This window comes from Panthera onca, chromosome A3 (assembly GCF_046562875.1).
Source record: "Panthera onca isolate mPanOnc1 chromosome A3, mPanOnc1 haplotype 2, whole genome shotgun sequence".
Taxonomy (NCBI): Eukaryota; Metazoa; Chordata; class Mammalia; order Carnivora; family Felidae; genus Panthera; species Panthera onca.
In genome coordinates this window covers 95,415,995-95,430,614 of record NC_138341.1, presented here as the reverse complement: position 1 = coordinate 95,430,614, position 14,620 = coordinate 95,415,995, and the positions used below count along the sequence as shown (strand labels likewise).

At 43.4% G+C, this 14,620-nt stretch overlaps 1 protein-coding gene across 11 annotated transcripts in view; it reads left to right on the top strand.

The window, feature by feature from the left end:
- The window catches only part of RIN2 (Ras and Rab interactor 2), a 225,070-nt gene that overhangs the window by 206,057 nt on the left and 4,393 nt on the right, over positions 1-14,620 (top strand). For all 11 annotated transcript variants that reach the window (XM_060611176.3, XM_078444300.2, XM_060611190.3 and 8 more), the window contains 3 exons: positions 6,391-6,696; positions 8,538-8,669; positions 13,724-13,887. In XM_060611176.3, the coding sequence (XP_060467159.1) occupies positions 6,391-6,696; positions 8,538-8,669; positions 13,724-13,887 (602 nt within the window). The remainder of the gene's footprint in view (positions 1-6,390; positions 6,697-8,537; positions 8,670-13,723; positions 13,888-14,620) is intronic.

The following is a 14,620-nucleotide window of genomic DNA, read 5'->3' as shown; positions in this document are numbered from 1 at the left end:
AAAGAGGGAGCCAATGATTCTTGCCCATTTATGAGGTGACAGGTGCATGTGAAGTGCTCACCGAGTGGGATCTCACCTTACCCTCACAACAATCCCACTGGGAGGCTGTGAGTGATCCCATTTTGCAGATGAGGAAGCTGAGGCCCTGAAAGGTCACCTTCTCTCAAGGTCACAAAGTAGAAATGGCTCATTTGGACTTCACATGTAACCCAAGAAACACTTGGACACCAGGTGGTCTGCTTTTTATGAGTAGTTTGTACAGAGGATTAGCAAAGTTCTCTTGTGGCTATGGGGCATCACATCCCAGCTCTGCTAAGACAGGATGGATAAATTTCTCAGCCGAAAGGCAGAAGGCATGTGGTGGTTCAGAGCACATGCTCAGGCTGGACTATAGGGTTTGAAGTCCCAGCTCTACTGCTGCTGAGCTGTGCATACTTGATCATGTGTCTTAACATCTCTGTGCCTCTGTTTCTTCATATGTAACATGAACCAGACATCACTCTGCCTGCCCCACTGACACTCACTTACCTGTTTGATTTCCAACTCCTGGTGCCTGTGACATTTTGCCTGACACTTTCTCATGCCACCAGAACCCTTGTCCAGGGCAGTTGGAAAGACTGGGAAATTAATTCCCTCTCTGCTGTCCAGGAGCCTGATAGGAACAGGTGTATAAATACCCCAGCTGCCTCCCCTCTGGTGGGACAGCCCTGAGGCTTGCTCTACACCATGCCTTGGACGTCCAGCAGGGTTGAGTGGTGGAGCTCCAGCTGCCCCCAGTAATAACTGGATTACAATTACTAATGAAGCACATAATGTTGGCTGCCTCCTCTCCCATCTCATTCCCCTTGTCTGCTGCCAGTGCTTCCTGGGCTCACCTCCCAGATGAACCACTCATACTTGAGTCCTTGTCTCAAGGTTGGCTTCTGGGAGAACCCAAGCTAAAACAAATACGGATTCTATACTCATTTCAGCCAAACAGTTGTTTAAATCCATAGGAAGTGTGTAACAGTGCTTGGAACACTCCAGTACCCAGTCAATGTCAGCTCTAATCTTTAATCCAATTAAACAGTCAAAGGAAGATATGTTAGCACATAAAGAAAATATCAAACTCGTCTTGCCGTTCTCGATGGAGGGAGGCCCGTTGTGCCACCTGGCTTGTTGGCAACAGCGACAGGCTTGCATTTCGTCCCCACGACTCTGGGAGAGTCATTTGACTTCTAAGCCACCTGTGCATCTGCACGATGAGGGTGTCACTGGCTCCTGATTCTTGGGGCTGGGATGGGGGTTAACATTACAGCAGGGACACACATAGAGCCCCCTGGGAATAAGAACAGCACAGAGGAAACTCGGCACACTTTGGCAATTATGTATGTGTAACTTCACAATTTGAGATTTCAAACATTAGCTTCTCTGTAACTTTCCTTTTAAAGAAATAAATAATCAGAATGCTAGAAACCAAGTAAACCAAGAGGCCATGTGACCTCATCTTCTATCTTTGTCAACTAACTATAGGTTGCAACCTATTTTGTTTAGATTCTGGGTACTGTTAGAATCCCCCGGAGAATGTCAGTTATTATTTTGTTTTGTTTTGGCCATCACTCAGGGTGCTAGTACCGTCTTGCCTCCCACGGGCAGTGATTTGGATGGCAGTTCAGAAGTTCGAGGCAATGGCAGAGAGGTGAACCAACTTGGCCAAAGTTGCTTAGAAAGATAGAGCCAGGCTGGCTGCCAGGCTTCATGTTCCTAGTGTTCTTTCTAAGACATGTGCCTTCTCTGGACTTTACCTTAACCTCCCAGACTCTCACTTCCCCTTAGGCAGCAGTGGGTAAGCAGAAAGTACTCAAACCAAGCTGATGCATGAGCCAGTCTTGTGATGGTTCCCTGTCTGATCTCTGGCCTTCTCTGGAATCTGTGCTGTTGGTCAGAGTGAAGCAACAGAGACAGGGCTTCTGTCTTCCATTCCTAATAGAGGAGTGATCCCTTCACAGCACTAGAGGCCAATACATTGAATGCTTCCTATAAATGACTGCATCAGCTCACCCTAAGGCAAGGAGCATCCAAGCCCCTGCCATTCTCTTTACCATTTCCCACTTGTGCCTGACCTTTGGGAACAATTGAAAGGATCTGTCTATAAATATTTTCCAAAAATTTGCTTCCAGTTTTGATCATTCACCTAACAATTGGTTTTGAATATTCAAAACATTGTAGCTCAAACATTTCTCTAGTATTGTTGTTTATATGCTCGTTTCTTCGCTTGTGGATACATGCAATTGACATAACCAGATCCCTTGGGTTCAAATCTTGGCTGCCTTTCTTGCTAGCTATGAGGGATTGAGCTCTTTGGGTTTGTTTCCTGATATATAAAATGAACAAATAATAGTCCTGCCTCCATGAGGTTTGTTTGAACATTTGAAAAATCAGTGCATATGAAGTATCTAGAATAGTATCATTTGTTCTTATGGTTTAAGAGATTTTGTTTTCTTGGATCTTAAACAACCACAGACAGTAGAAAACAACAGATAGTAGTAATTTATGAGAGATGTTACCAATCTGTTCTTTCCTTTTTTAAATTTTTTTTATTTTTGAGCTAACCATATTCTATAAGATTTTCTGTTCCTTTTGTTTTCCCAAATCATTTTTCCCTCTTGCTTTGTGCACAGAACCTGTTACCCGTTGGACGCCAGTGGGTTCCAAGTCTCATTTGACTTTATTTTTTCTATTCTTTATGCTTGTTAAGGATTGCAGGAGGGTGGGAGTTGGGAGTAAAGTCCTGGAAAAGAATGCAAAGAGACCAGTCTGATTTCTAAACTATGGCCGCTAAAAAATGTACTTAAAAAAAAAAAACTAACACCGGTATTTTTTTTTTTTTATCTTTTCATTTTGGATTTTAAGAGAATGGGCACTTGGCAATGAATCCCAGGTTTCAAGCCTCCTAACAAAAGATTTCTGCAGCACCATTTATTCCTAAGGGTGGGAGTCTGTGGCACAAAGACCAGTGTCTCTTCCTTGGTGGCAAAGATGAGTTGCATAAGGGTCCCTCTCAGCTCACTGGTAATGGTATTTCTGCTGTTGTCCCCCAGGAACAGCACAGAATCTTGTGTAGATGATTCATGTTAATGCTCTGCCTCAGAGATGACCAGGCTCACCCTGAAGTTAGAAGTTGCCCTTGGGGTTCAAGGTGAAAATCTCAGGCTGGTCTCCAGTTGTTTTCCATTGGCTTGACTTAAACATGGTTACTGTAACTTACATTCATAAAATGTGTAAATCTTACATGCTCAGCTCAACAGATTTTCACGTATGAGCTCATACATGTAGTCTCCACCCAGATCCAGAAACAGAACATTTCCATTCCCCCAGAGGGTCCCCCCACAGCTTCATTTATTCCTAGGAGTAATTGCCATCCTGACTTCTGTCATCATAGATGCACTGTGCCTGCTTTTGAACTTTATATAAGTGAAATGTTAAAGGAGATACTGTTTTATGCCTGGCTTCTTTCACACAGCATCGTATCTATGAGATTCATCCAGTTGCGTCTGGAGCTGCAGTGTGCTCTTTTTCATGGACTGAAATCTCCCGTTTCTGAATTCCATTTTCTGGATTCCACTGTATGAATATATCCTGGTCTCCATTCCGTTGGGATGGGCCTTTGGATGGTCTCCAGTTTGAGGCTGTTATGAATCATACCTCTATCCATATTCATGTACCGTCCCAATTAATGATTGGCAGGACTTCTGCCCCCATTGGTGACCTCATTCTAACAAAGTGGTGGTCACTTATAACCATGAATGGAGCTTGTGTAACCTTTAGACAGAGAGGATTAAACTGGTGAATGTTTATAAAACACCTTGAACTTTAGAATTAAGAGGCCATTTACTTTGGAAAGCAATGTGATTGTTGAAAACAGTTGCGCAGCCTCAAGCAAGCCATTAGACATCTCCAAATCTCTGCTTCCTCATTTGTAAAATAACATTAGTATTATGCAAAAATAAGAGAGTTGTTGGAAGAATTAGATGAGCTTATAAAATAAAGCACTTAGAGCCTAGCCCAACTGAATGCTTGGTGTCAGTTGCTATTATCGGCTTTTCAACGTAATGGTCATTTAGGGTAAAGTCAAAGATGCTATTAGGTCACACAAGTTTATTAACACAGAATAGCCAATGAAGACCAAGTAATTTGTTTCAATGCCAGATGTCAAGTGAAAATGTTCTGTTTTTCTTCTTACTTCATAAACTCTTTTGTTTCAATCTTGATTCCTATAGATATATAAAGCTCTACATTTAAACAAAGATCTCCTGGGGTGCCTGGGTGGTGCAGTTGGCTAAGCATCCGACTCTTGATCTGAGCTCAGGTCATGATCTCACAGTTTGTGAGTTTGAGCCCCACATCAGGCTGTGCACTGACAGTGCGGAGCCTGTTTGAGATTCTCTCTCCCTCTCTCTGTCCCTCCCCTGCTTGTGCTCTCTCTCTCTCTCTCTCTCAAAATAAATAAACTTCTTAAAAAAATAAAATAAACAAAGATCTCCTGGATAGGATATGGACTTGGAGGAACAACAACAACAACAAACTTGGGCTAGGGAAGCAGCTCATTAACTTTATCATGAGCTCTAATTCTGTATGGGAAAATTGTTTTTGGTGTTTGTGCATCCGGCCTAGATTTCTAATAATAGGTGATAATTTGGATGCAGTGTGATTTGATCCAGTGTCAGGAATCCCCAACGCCAGAGAGATAATGGTTTCCAATTTCATAAGGAAATTGGGCTTCCAAAATGGAATCACCTTAAAGTCTCATAAATGAAGTCTGGCTACCCAGGTGGCTTTGATGAAAATGTACAAACATTTGAGATTGGAAAACTGATGTTGCAAAAGCAGAGAGATTATTACTGTATAAATCATCTTTAGGCTGGATCTCCAGATTTATGGTCATTTTACTGTCAGCCAAGAAAGCGACTTCATTGGGCAACCATTCAAAGAGGGGGAAAATAACGCCTTCCACACCTAATGGTATTTCCAAACTCTGACCAGAAACACATTTCAGCGTTTTTAAAATTTTTATTTTGAAATCATGTCAGACATACAGAAAAGTTGCAAAAATAATGCAAAGAAATCATGTCTACCCTTTACTCTAATACCCTGCACGTTAGCCCCTTGTCACATGTTTGCTCTCCTTTCTCTGCTTACACGCACATGCAGACACACACATACACCCTCCCTTCCCCCGCTGAACCATTTCAGAGTTAGTTGCAGACATGGTGTCCCTTTACCCCTGAATGCTCAGTGCATATTTCCTAAAAGCAGAGACATCTTGTTACAAAAATACAGTAAAATTAACACAGATTGAGTGTTCACAGTATTACCTAACCTGCAGATTTTATTCAGATCTCATCTGGTGTCCCACCAATGCTCTTTGTAGCAGACAAAGAATTTTTGGTCCAGGGGCACCTGGGTAGCTCAGTCGGCTGAGTGTCCGACTTCAGCTCGGGTCATGATTCTTGCAGTTGATGAGTTAGAGCCCCGAGTCGGGCTCTGTGCTGACAGCTCAGAGCCTGGAGCCTACTTCTGATTCTGTGTCTCCCTGCCTCTCCCCCGCTCATGCTCTGTCTCTCTCTGTCTCAAAAATAAAGATAAACACTGAAAATAATTTAAAGAATTTTTGGTCCAGAATTCAATCTAAGATTACACATGTATTTAGGTGAATTTATTTCCTCAGGAAATATTTTGAGAAATCTTGAATCTTTCCTTTTATTGTATTGTATTGTATTGTATTGTATTGTATTGTATTGTATTTTTATTTTATTTTATTTTTATTTGCGAGAGAGAGCAAGTGGGGGAGAGGGACAGAGGGAATGAGAGAGAATCTTAAGCAGGTTCCATGTTCAGCATGGAGCCTGATGTGGGGCTCGATCCCATGATCCTGGGATCATGACCTGAGCCAAAATCAAGAGTCAGACTCTCAACCAACTGAGCCACTCAAGCGCCCCTTGAATCTTCCCTATTAGCAAATCTGTCCTTTAAGATAACATATTTACTAACCTGTCAACTGGATTATCAGTGGAGGACTGGGTCAAAAGAATGTCTTCTTGAATATTCACCTGTGCTCATGGAGGAGGAGTGTAAAAGTGGTTAAAACAAATATGTTTTGTTGTATTGACTGTCTGCAAAAGGAACTGTAAGACTTTGTTAGGGAAGATTCACTTTCCCTGGCTTTACAGAAAACACGTTGGAGTGTGGGGGGCAGTAGCACTGCTAAGCTTTGTTGGTGGGCAGGTATGAAGTTATAACTTGTCTGCCCTATAACCAATGCAGAGTTCCAGGTGTCCATTCCGAGAAAGCAGACCTTGCATTTCTTCTTCCTTCAGACAATGGTTACAGTAGCTGCACTTTCTTTGGCAGATGTGGTGCTGGAAAAAGCCATGCACAAGTGCATCTTAAAGCCCCTGAAGGGGCATGTGGAGGCCATGCTGAGGGACTTCCATATGGCCGACGGCTCGTGGAAACAGCTCAAGGAGAATCTGCAGCTTGTGCGGCAGAGGAACCCACAGGAGCTGGGGGTGTTCGCCCCAACCCCTGATTTCGTGGATGTGGAGAAAATCAAAGTCAAATTCATGACTATGCAGAAGATGTATTCGCCGGAAAAGAAAGTCATGCTGCTGTTGAGGGTCTGCAAGCTTATTTACACTGTCATGGAGAACAACTCAGGTGAGGCTACCCGAAGTCCAGGCTTCTTGTACTCCCCACCACGGCCAGTGACGTGGCTGGTGATGTGGCCAGTGACACATCAGGCTTTCTGATTCCCAATTTCTCTTTCTTTCAACCTCTTGATTTCACCAAACAGCCCACAGTATTAGGCTGGTATCTGGCAAATTGGTCACTTGCAATAGATTGGTAACACCAAGAAAAGTAAGCGGTTGAGGAAACAAGATTCTTGTATGATACCAATTTGTTAAAGGTTTAGTTCAAGGCAGTGGATACAGATTCAGTCTCTGGAGACTGAATTCACGTCCTCACTCTGTGAATGAGTTAATTAACTATGGGCTTTGGCTACCTTAATCTACTTCTAAGATGCAGTTTCTATACCTGTCACTGAATATGACCCTGTCCTTCATAAGATGGGGGTTAGATGAGGCATTGCACATGTAGCCCCAAGCATGATGGAAATATTAGCAATTACTTATCATTACATTTAGGCCAATGAGGGTTTGTGTCCATGATCTACATCCAGCATGTGTCAAACATAGAGTATTCAGTAACCATGTGGGTTCATTACAGCTGTTTCATTGGTTCTTCCTTCTTTGCTACAAGTTGACATAATGTAATTGAATTCACAAAAGAATTACATAGTTCGAAAGTAAGCCCTCAGATTTCGTCAGTTTACTTCTTCCAGATGCAGAAGTAACCATATTCATGGCTAGTGACTGGACCCTGCATAGTTCCAGGGCTTCAGTGAGCTTGTTGTAATTCCATGGATGATTATCAACTTTTCCTCTAAGTAAAATTGCTTCATGGAGAAGCAGCAGAGAGAACACACAGGATATATTAACCACTGCTTGGGTAGATAGGAATGTGTGTGCGCTTTGCACATTGTTGGGCAGAGACATTAAAATGTGAGCCCCTGAGCTGGTCATGATAGCATATGAACATGACCTCTGAAATTTGCAAACATAGTTCACATACAGGAAGTATATTTTCTGTAGTTCAGACAATCACTTATGTAAGTTCAAAAATAGTGTCTTCACAGGATTATGTTCTTCCAAAGCACAGTGTCTCAACCTTAGCACTAATGACATTTAAAATGGATAATTCTCTGTTGTGGGGGCTGCTTCCTGTATGGAGTTCTTCAGCATCCCGGATGTCATTTGCACCCCACCCTCTATTCATGACAATGAAGAATGTCTCCAGACAATGCCAAGTCTCCCTGGATGGTGTCGGCACAATCACCCTGAGTTGAGACTCACTTTTGTAATGAAAAGTAGCAATAAGGACTGCATTTTTTTTGCTATATGTTAATCATATGTATCTATTCGACATATACTGAATTTTTACATTTAAATAAATTAGCTGTGTGCTCATGTTGAATGCAGAGCAAAGCTTGTTCCTGGTCCGAGTTTGGTCCTGTCATTATGTTGATGATTGATTTGCACAGAAAATAACAGGGAACACAGTAGAATTCACAAAGGATTAAACAGAGTAGATACTTAGTAAATGTTTTATAACATTACTTGCTGAAAGTTAAACTGTTTACAGGTACTCTGTTCTATTGTATAACCTGTTGCATATCATGAAAGCATGGAGGAAATCTTTCTTGTGTTCCTTGACTCATAGATATTTCATTCTGAAATTGTGCGTTAGGATTGGTCTCTAACATGAGCAGCTAGGAGGGTCACAGGCTGCACAGGATTCCAGAAACACCCACCTCTGTTTATGAATAGCACATTTCCCCAGATGACTCTTAGCTATCTAAAAAAAGCAGTCTGCGTAGGATATGAAAGAAAGAAGTGTTGGTAAAAATATTCCCATCTTCCCCTTTCTTCTGATTCCAGGGAGGATGTATGGAGCTGATGACTTTTTGCCAGTCCTGACCTACGTCATAGCTCAGTGTGACATGTTGGAACTGGACACTGAAATTGAGTACATGATGGAGCTCTTAGACCCATCACTGTTACATGGAGAAGGTAACAATTGCTTGAAGATATGGGAGGAAATGGGGTGTCTTTTTTCAGTTTTGTTTTCATGTTTTTCTTGAGGTGAAATTCACATAACATTAGATTAGCTGTTTTAAAATTTTTTAATTTTTTTTTTTTTTTTTTTTTTTTTGAGCGAGCGAGAGAGAGAGACAGACAGACAGAGTGTGAGCAGGGGAGGGGCAGAGAGAGAGGGAGACACAGAGTCCCAAGCAGGATCCAGGCTCCAGGCTCCAAGGTGTCAACACAGTGCCTGCCTTGGGGCTTGAACCCATGAACCGCGAGATCATGACCTGAGCCAAAGTTGGATTCTTAACCGATTGAGCCACCCAGGTGCCACAGATTAGCTGTTTTATGAATGGTTCATCAGCATTCAGTACCTTCACAGTCTTGTGCCATCTACCACCACTATTTAGCCCCAAACATTTTTTATCACCCCAAGATAAAACCCCATACACACTTGGCAGTCACGTGAGAGCTTTTTTGCATTCTTAAGGGTTAAGTATAGTTTTAATTTCTTTGTTGATTTAAAAGAATGTGCTAACTTTTTCCTGATTAGAAAAGTAATGCATATTCATTGTAGAAAATATGGAAAAGTCAGAAAACCACTAAAAATGTAACCCGGCCATAATTATACTTTGCCGAGATTGGTTAATTGCAATTAAAAAAAAAAATCATTCAATGGGAAAAGATGCCATTTTTAAAAAGAAGTGGTTTCCTTGAGGAAGAAGGAAGGTATAAACTTTTGTCAGGGAATATTTTCACCACCAGAAAAATATCCTGCTGTTCTATCAGTAAGGCAGATGAAGGCTGGCCTTTTGTTTTTCATCTTTTTAAAAAATTTTGTTCTCAAGATGAAAACAGCATTGATTTTATTTTCTCTATAACAAATTATATTGGCACATTGTTAGCATAAAATGCAATGGAGTAAAACTGGGCAGTTTGCTTTCAACTTACCTTGTCAGTTCAGTCTCTTTCTTGCGACTGCCCGACCCCAACATGTCTTCGCAGAAATTCCTTCTCCTTACACATCAGTTAGGTATTTTATCCTGGAAATAATTGGGATGTTTGTCATTGTGGTGCCCAGCCTTGAAGGGCAGAAATAACTGGGACTCTTATGTGAGTTTGTTTTTTTAAAGGAGAATAAATCAGGGCCTGTGCATTGTGAATCCCATTAATCCATTTCCATGTGTCCCAGTGAGAGTCCAGATAGACCCTGAGTAGTGAATTGTTGCACAGAATTTTTTTAAGTCTTTTCTCCACTGAGTTTTAGTCTGGCCTTCAGTAGGAAGGTCCACGTGCTGATAGGATTCTGCAGGGAATGTGTCATACTGGCATTTGCAGAGTGTCTGTCCTCCCTGAAAAGAAAGCCAAGGTGTACCTCATACCTCGGGGTACACTTTCCCACCCCTCGAGGGATAGTGCTGACTCAGGATTAGTGATGGATATCTTTTCATCCTGTCCCCGCACCCCAGAGAGGTATGAATGAGCCCCTTTCATCCCTTTCAAAAATTTTTTTTTTTAACGTTTATTTATTTTTGAGACAGAGAGAGACAGAGCATGAACGGGGGAGGGTCAGAGAGAGACGGAGACACAGAATCTGAAACAGGCTCCAGGCTCTGAGCAGTCAGCCCAGAGCCCGACGTGGGGCTCCAACTCACGGACCGCAAGATCGTGACCTGAGCCGAAGTTGGACGCTTAACCGACTGAGCCACCCAGGCGCCCCTCCTTTCATCCCTTTCAACCTCTCCCTCATTTACCCCGCCCCACACCCCCCCACACACTAATATTCACTACCCTGCAACCAGACATCCCATGATGAGCCACCAAGATCCCGCCTGAAACTTTCCTCATTTGCTCTGCCCTTGGATTTAACGGGAGAGGGGAAAGTGTGTGGTTTTGTCCGAGGACCAACAGGAGCACACATTAGTCTCCATGCCCTGCTTTCTTTTCTTCTCTGCATTATCATTATAATTTCATAGATATCTGAGCTTTCTTCTAGTTTTAGTTGTTTTGAGCTCTGATCCTGCTTAATTCTAGAAATGACTATGTCAGACTCTTGGGGCTTTTAGGGAAAGGGCATGTCAGTCCCTCTCAGAAAATTACCATTCTGTTGCTGACAATGTATACTTAGGACAAACATATGCTTACATCGTGTGGCCTGGGGATTGAGACAGCCACTTCCTGCCACCTTTCCCAGTGTTTCCCCAGAGCAAGGCACTGCCCTGGGCACCGTGTTGGTGACAGATGGGCAGGTGGCTATCCTCACCTCCAGGAATCATACGTCAGAGAAAGCCAAGGATCCAGATAAAGTATAGGGCAACTGGTGAGCTTGTATTTAAACTAGAGCCTGCCTCTGGTTAGCTGTCTCGGGCTTGTTGGCTTCTTTCCTTGGGAAAGCAGGCTGGCCCAGTCGGGTCGGCTGTGGGTACAGACCAGGCCTACACATCAGGGAGCTGAAGCTTTGCAGACTGAGGGGAAGACATACCTTACCAATCCAGCCCTCTGTGGCCTGCCCAAAGCCCTCTTTGGTTTTGGGGGCAGCATCCCACAACTCTTTTCTGCTGTTTAAGCAGGTAGTTTCATTTACAGAAAAGGCGTCATAGAATCCCTCTTGAGTGCACAGCTCTTGTGGCAAAGTTATAGTTTTGCTGAAATGTAACCCTTTCTCTAATTGCATCCACATGTTTCAAAGTGTGGTCAACTTGGTGCTTCCAGCATTTTGACTTTTCTCCTCAGCGCCCTGAACATTTCAGAGCTGCGGAGTCTAAAATATGACATCCAAAGGAAAACCCCTCCCTCCCAAATTTGCCTAAAACTGTGCCTCCAAGTCCCAGCTCCAGTACTGACACCTCCACACAGCCTTTCTCGAATGCTTAAGTCCCTGCTGATTGCTGTTGAAATCCTCTGTGCGGCATTTGAATTCTCTACCACCGAGTTTCACACCCAGCCATGTGCTCATTTGTTCATGGGGAAAATGTTTAGTAAAAATCAGCTACTCAGAACTCTGTACCAACATGTGGGAGATTCCATAGGGAATTTAAACTCAGGTGGTGGGGCCCTAAGCAAAAATCCTGTTGTGTGCATAGAACCTGTATTACCCAGAGGGGGCTAGGTGATGCTACAGTGAAACATAACCCCCCATATCTCAGTCAGTGACCTGAAAACCACAAAGGTGTGTTTCTTTGTAAGTTACATGTCCAATGCAGTTTGCAGGGGACTGTGCTCCTTTCTCAGATGGTGGACCAGCTGCCATTTCGAATGTTGTCACTTGTTGACCAGAGAGAGAGTTCTTCAGACACCCTGACTTTGGACCATGAACAAAACTCATTTGACCACAACTAACTTCTAGTCCTGCATGAATAAACCTGCCAATACCTGTTTTCTTTAATAAATTCATAAACTTCTATAAAGCAGGGACTCAGATACCATTTCTTACAAATCTAGCCCCCGCTATATACTTCCTTGGGCTCACAGTAGAAATTCAATATTTTGACAAGATTATCTCTCAGGTTAAAATATGCTGTGCCCAGGGGCGCCTGGGTGGTTCAGTTGGTTGGGCATCCAACTTTGGCTCAGGTCATGATCTCACGGTTTGTGAATTCGAGCCCTGCGTCGGGCTCTGTGCTGACAGCTCAGAGCCTGGAGCCTGCTTCAGATTCTGTGTCTCCCCCTCTCTCTGCCCTTCCCCTGCTTATGCTCTGTCTCTCTCTCTCCCTCAATAATGAATAAACGTTAAAAAAAAATTTTTTTAATGCTATGCCCAGCTAGGGAATTTTTATTTCTTTTTCTTCCCAGTTTTTATTTAAATTCCAGTTAGTTAACATACAGTGTGATATTAGCTTCAAGTATGGGATTTAGTGATTCATCACTGATATGCATCACCCAGTGCTCATCACAAGTGCCCTCCTTATTACCCATCCCTAATTACGGAATTTTTATACACATATTGGGCACCCACTAGTGGTCTGCTAGCAAGGAGCTTACAAGTTCCACCAAAAGCACCTAATTCTAGTTTAGGACAAAGCTATGAACCCACTTCTAGGCATCTCACGGTGTTGCAAGTCTTTTAACAATCCTCAAATGTGGGGCGCCTGGGTGGCGCAGTCGGTTAAGCGTCCGACTTCAGCCAGGTCACGATCTCACGGTCCGTGAGTTCGAGCCCCGCGTCAGGCTCTGGGCTGATGGCTCAGAGCCTGGAGCCTGTTTCCGATTCTGTGTCTCCCTCTCTCTCTGTCCCTCCCCCGTTCATGCTCTGTCTCTCTCTGTCCCACAAATAAATAAAAAAACGTTGAAAAAAATAAATAAATAAATAAAAACAATCCTCAAATGTAAGAAATCATTCGTAAATGCACCATTAAAGAGACATCACTTGCTTTTCCTTGTGAGTTATTTCTTCCTAAGTGTCGTGTTACATTAGTCCCCGAGTAAAAGTAAAAAGGGGAATGAGGAAAGAAAAAGTTACTGTGAAGAATCCGTGTTATCGTGAACATATGTGTAGACTGTGCAGTTCTTTCAAAGTGTGTAGTTTACTCAAAATTTAGAAAATACTAATTCCTAAAAGAAAAGCCTAAAAGTAAATATTGCCAAGAGATGTATGGACCCCTGGTCGTGAAGTAAATGATTCTGGCTGGGAGTGGTCGACCCCACTAACCCTCATATGTCTCCCTGCCTCCATCAGGACTCAGTGCCCTGACCTTTCCCAGCAAAGCAGTTTCACAATTGCACTGAAATAATTTAGAGATTTTATACGTTTCACCCGTTAGAATGGAAATTCCATCAATGAAACCGGGCGCTGTCAGCCTGGCCCGACGGCGCCCCCTAGCGCCGGCACAGGCCGGGGTCACTCAGTGCATCCATAGGATGAATGCATAAATGGTAGGAGAAAGGTGGGAAGGACCCTGTGTTCTTGGACGCGAGCTTCTGGTCCCACAAGGAAATGCCTATGGAGAAAATAGGAAGCATGACCTCTGATTCCATTGTCCCCACCTGTTATCACTAGAGTATAAACCCCTGGAGAACTCATTCTTTCTGCCCCTTTCCAGGAGGTTATTACTTGACAAGCGCCTATGGGGCACTTTCTCTGATCAAGAATTTCCAAGAAGAACAAGCCGCAAGACTGCTCAGCTCAGAGACCAGGGACACCCTGAGGCAGTGGCACAAACGGAGAACCGCCAACCGGTCCGTCCCCTCGGTGGATGACTTTCAGGTATGTGGCTGGCCGTGGCGACTTGGGGCCATGTGCTGCTTTGCCCTCCAGGGAGGCAGCGCTGGCTCACACTGCCCACACAGCTTGGGGTGCCTGAGGTTCCCCCCTTTGTCAGGTCATCCAGTGGAAAACGGATAATTTAAACCACCCTCTGACCTTGTTGTTTCGCTTCTCTGTTTTCTTTGAATTAAAAAAATTTACATATATAATATATAATTATATATATATATATATATATATATATACAATTATAATTATATATATATATGATAATAATTATATATGGGTTTGGCCCAAGCTTTGCTTCCCTTTAGAAAACAAAGTCAGATAAAGTGGAGAATTTCCCAGAATATTCAGCATGGATGTGGAGCACCTGAGCAGACAGGACCTGTGCCTCTTGGCACAGGCAGTGGGTACTGTATTTCATCTGGAGACTGGCCTACTGGGAGTAGCGGTGTTAGGCACTATGGTTGACCTGGTGTCCCTGAGAAGAGGGAGAGGTGCAGTGATGTCTTCCCCACTCTCCTTTCTTTTTCTCTCCCCACCACCTCAAAACAGAAGACACCACAGCCTCATTGGCAGCCGGTCGGGGCCAGAGTTTCAGAGTCAGCATCTGAATCCAATCCTGCCCAGATCCCCATCCAGAGTTTTCTGTGGCCATGAGCGGGTGTCCGGAAGTGTGGGGTTCCCAAATTGCTGGTTTCTCGGGGAGGAAAGGCAGCTTAAGGCTGTA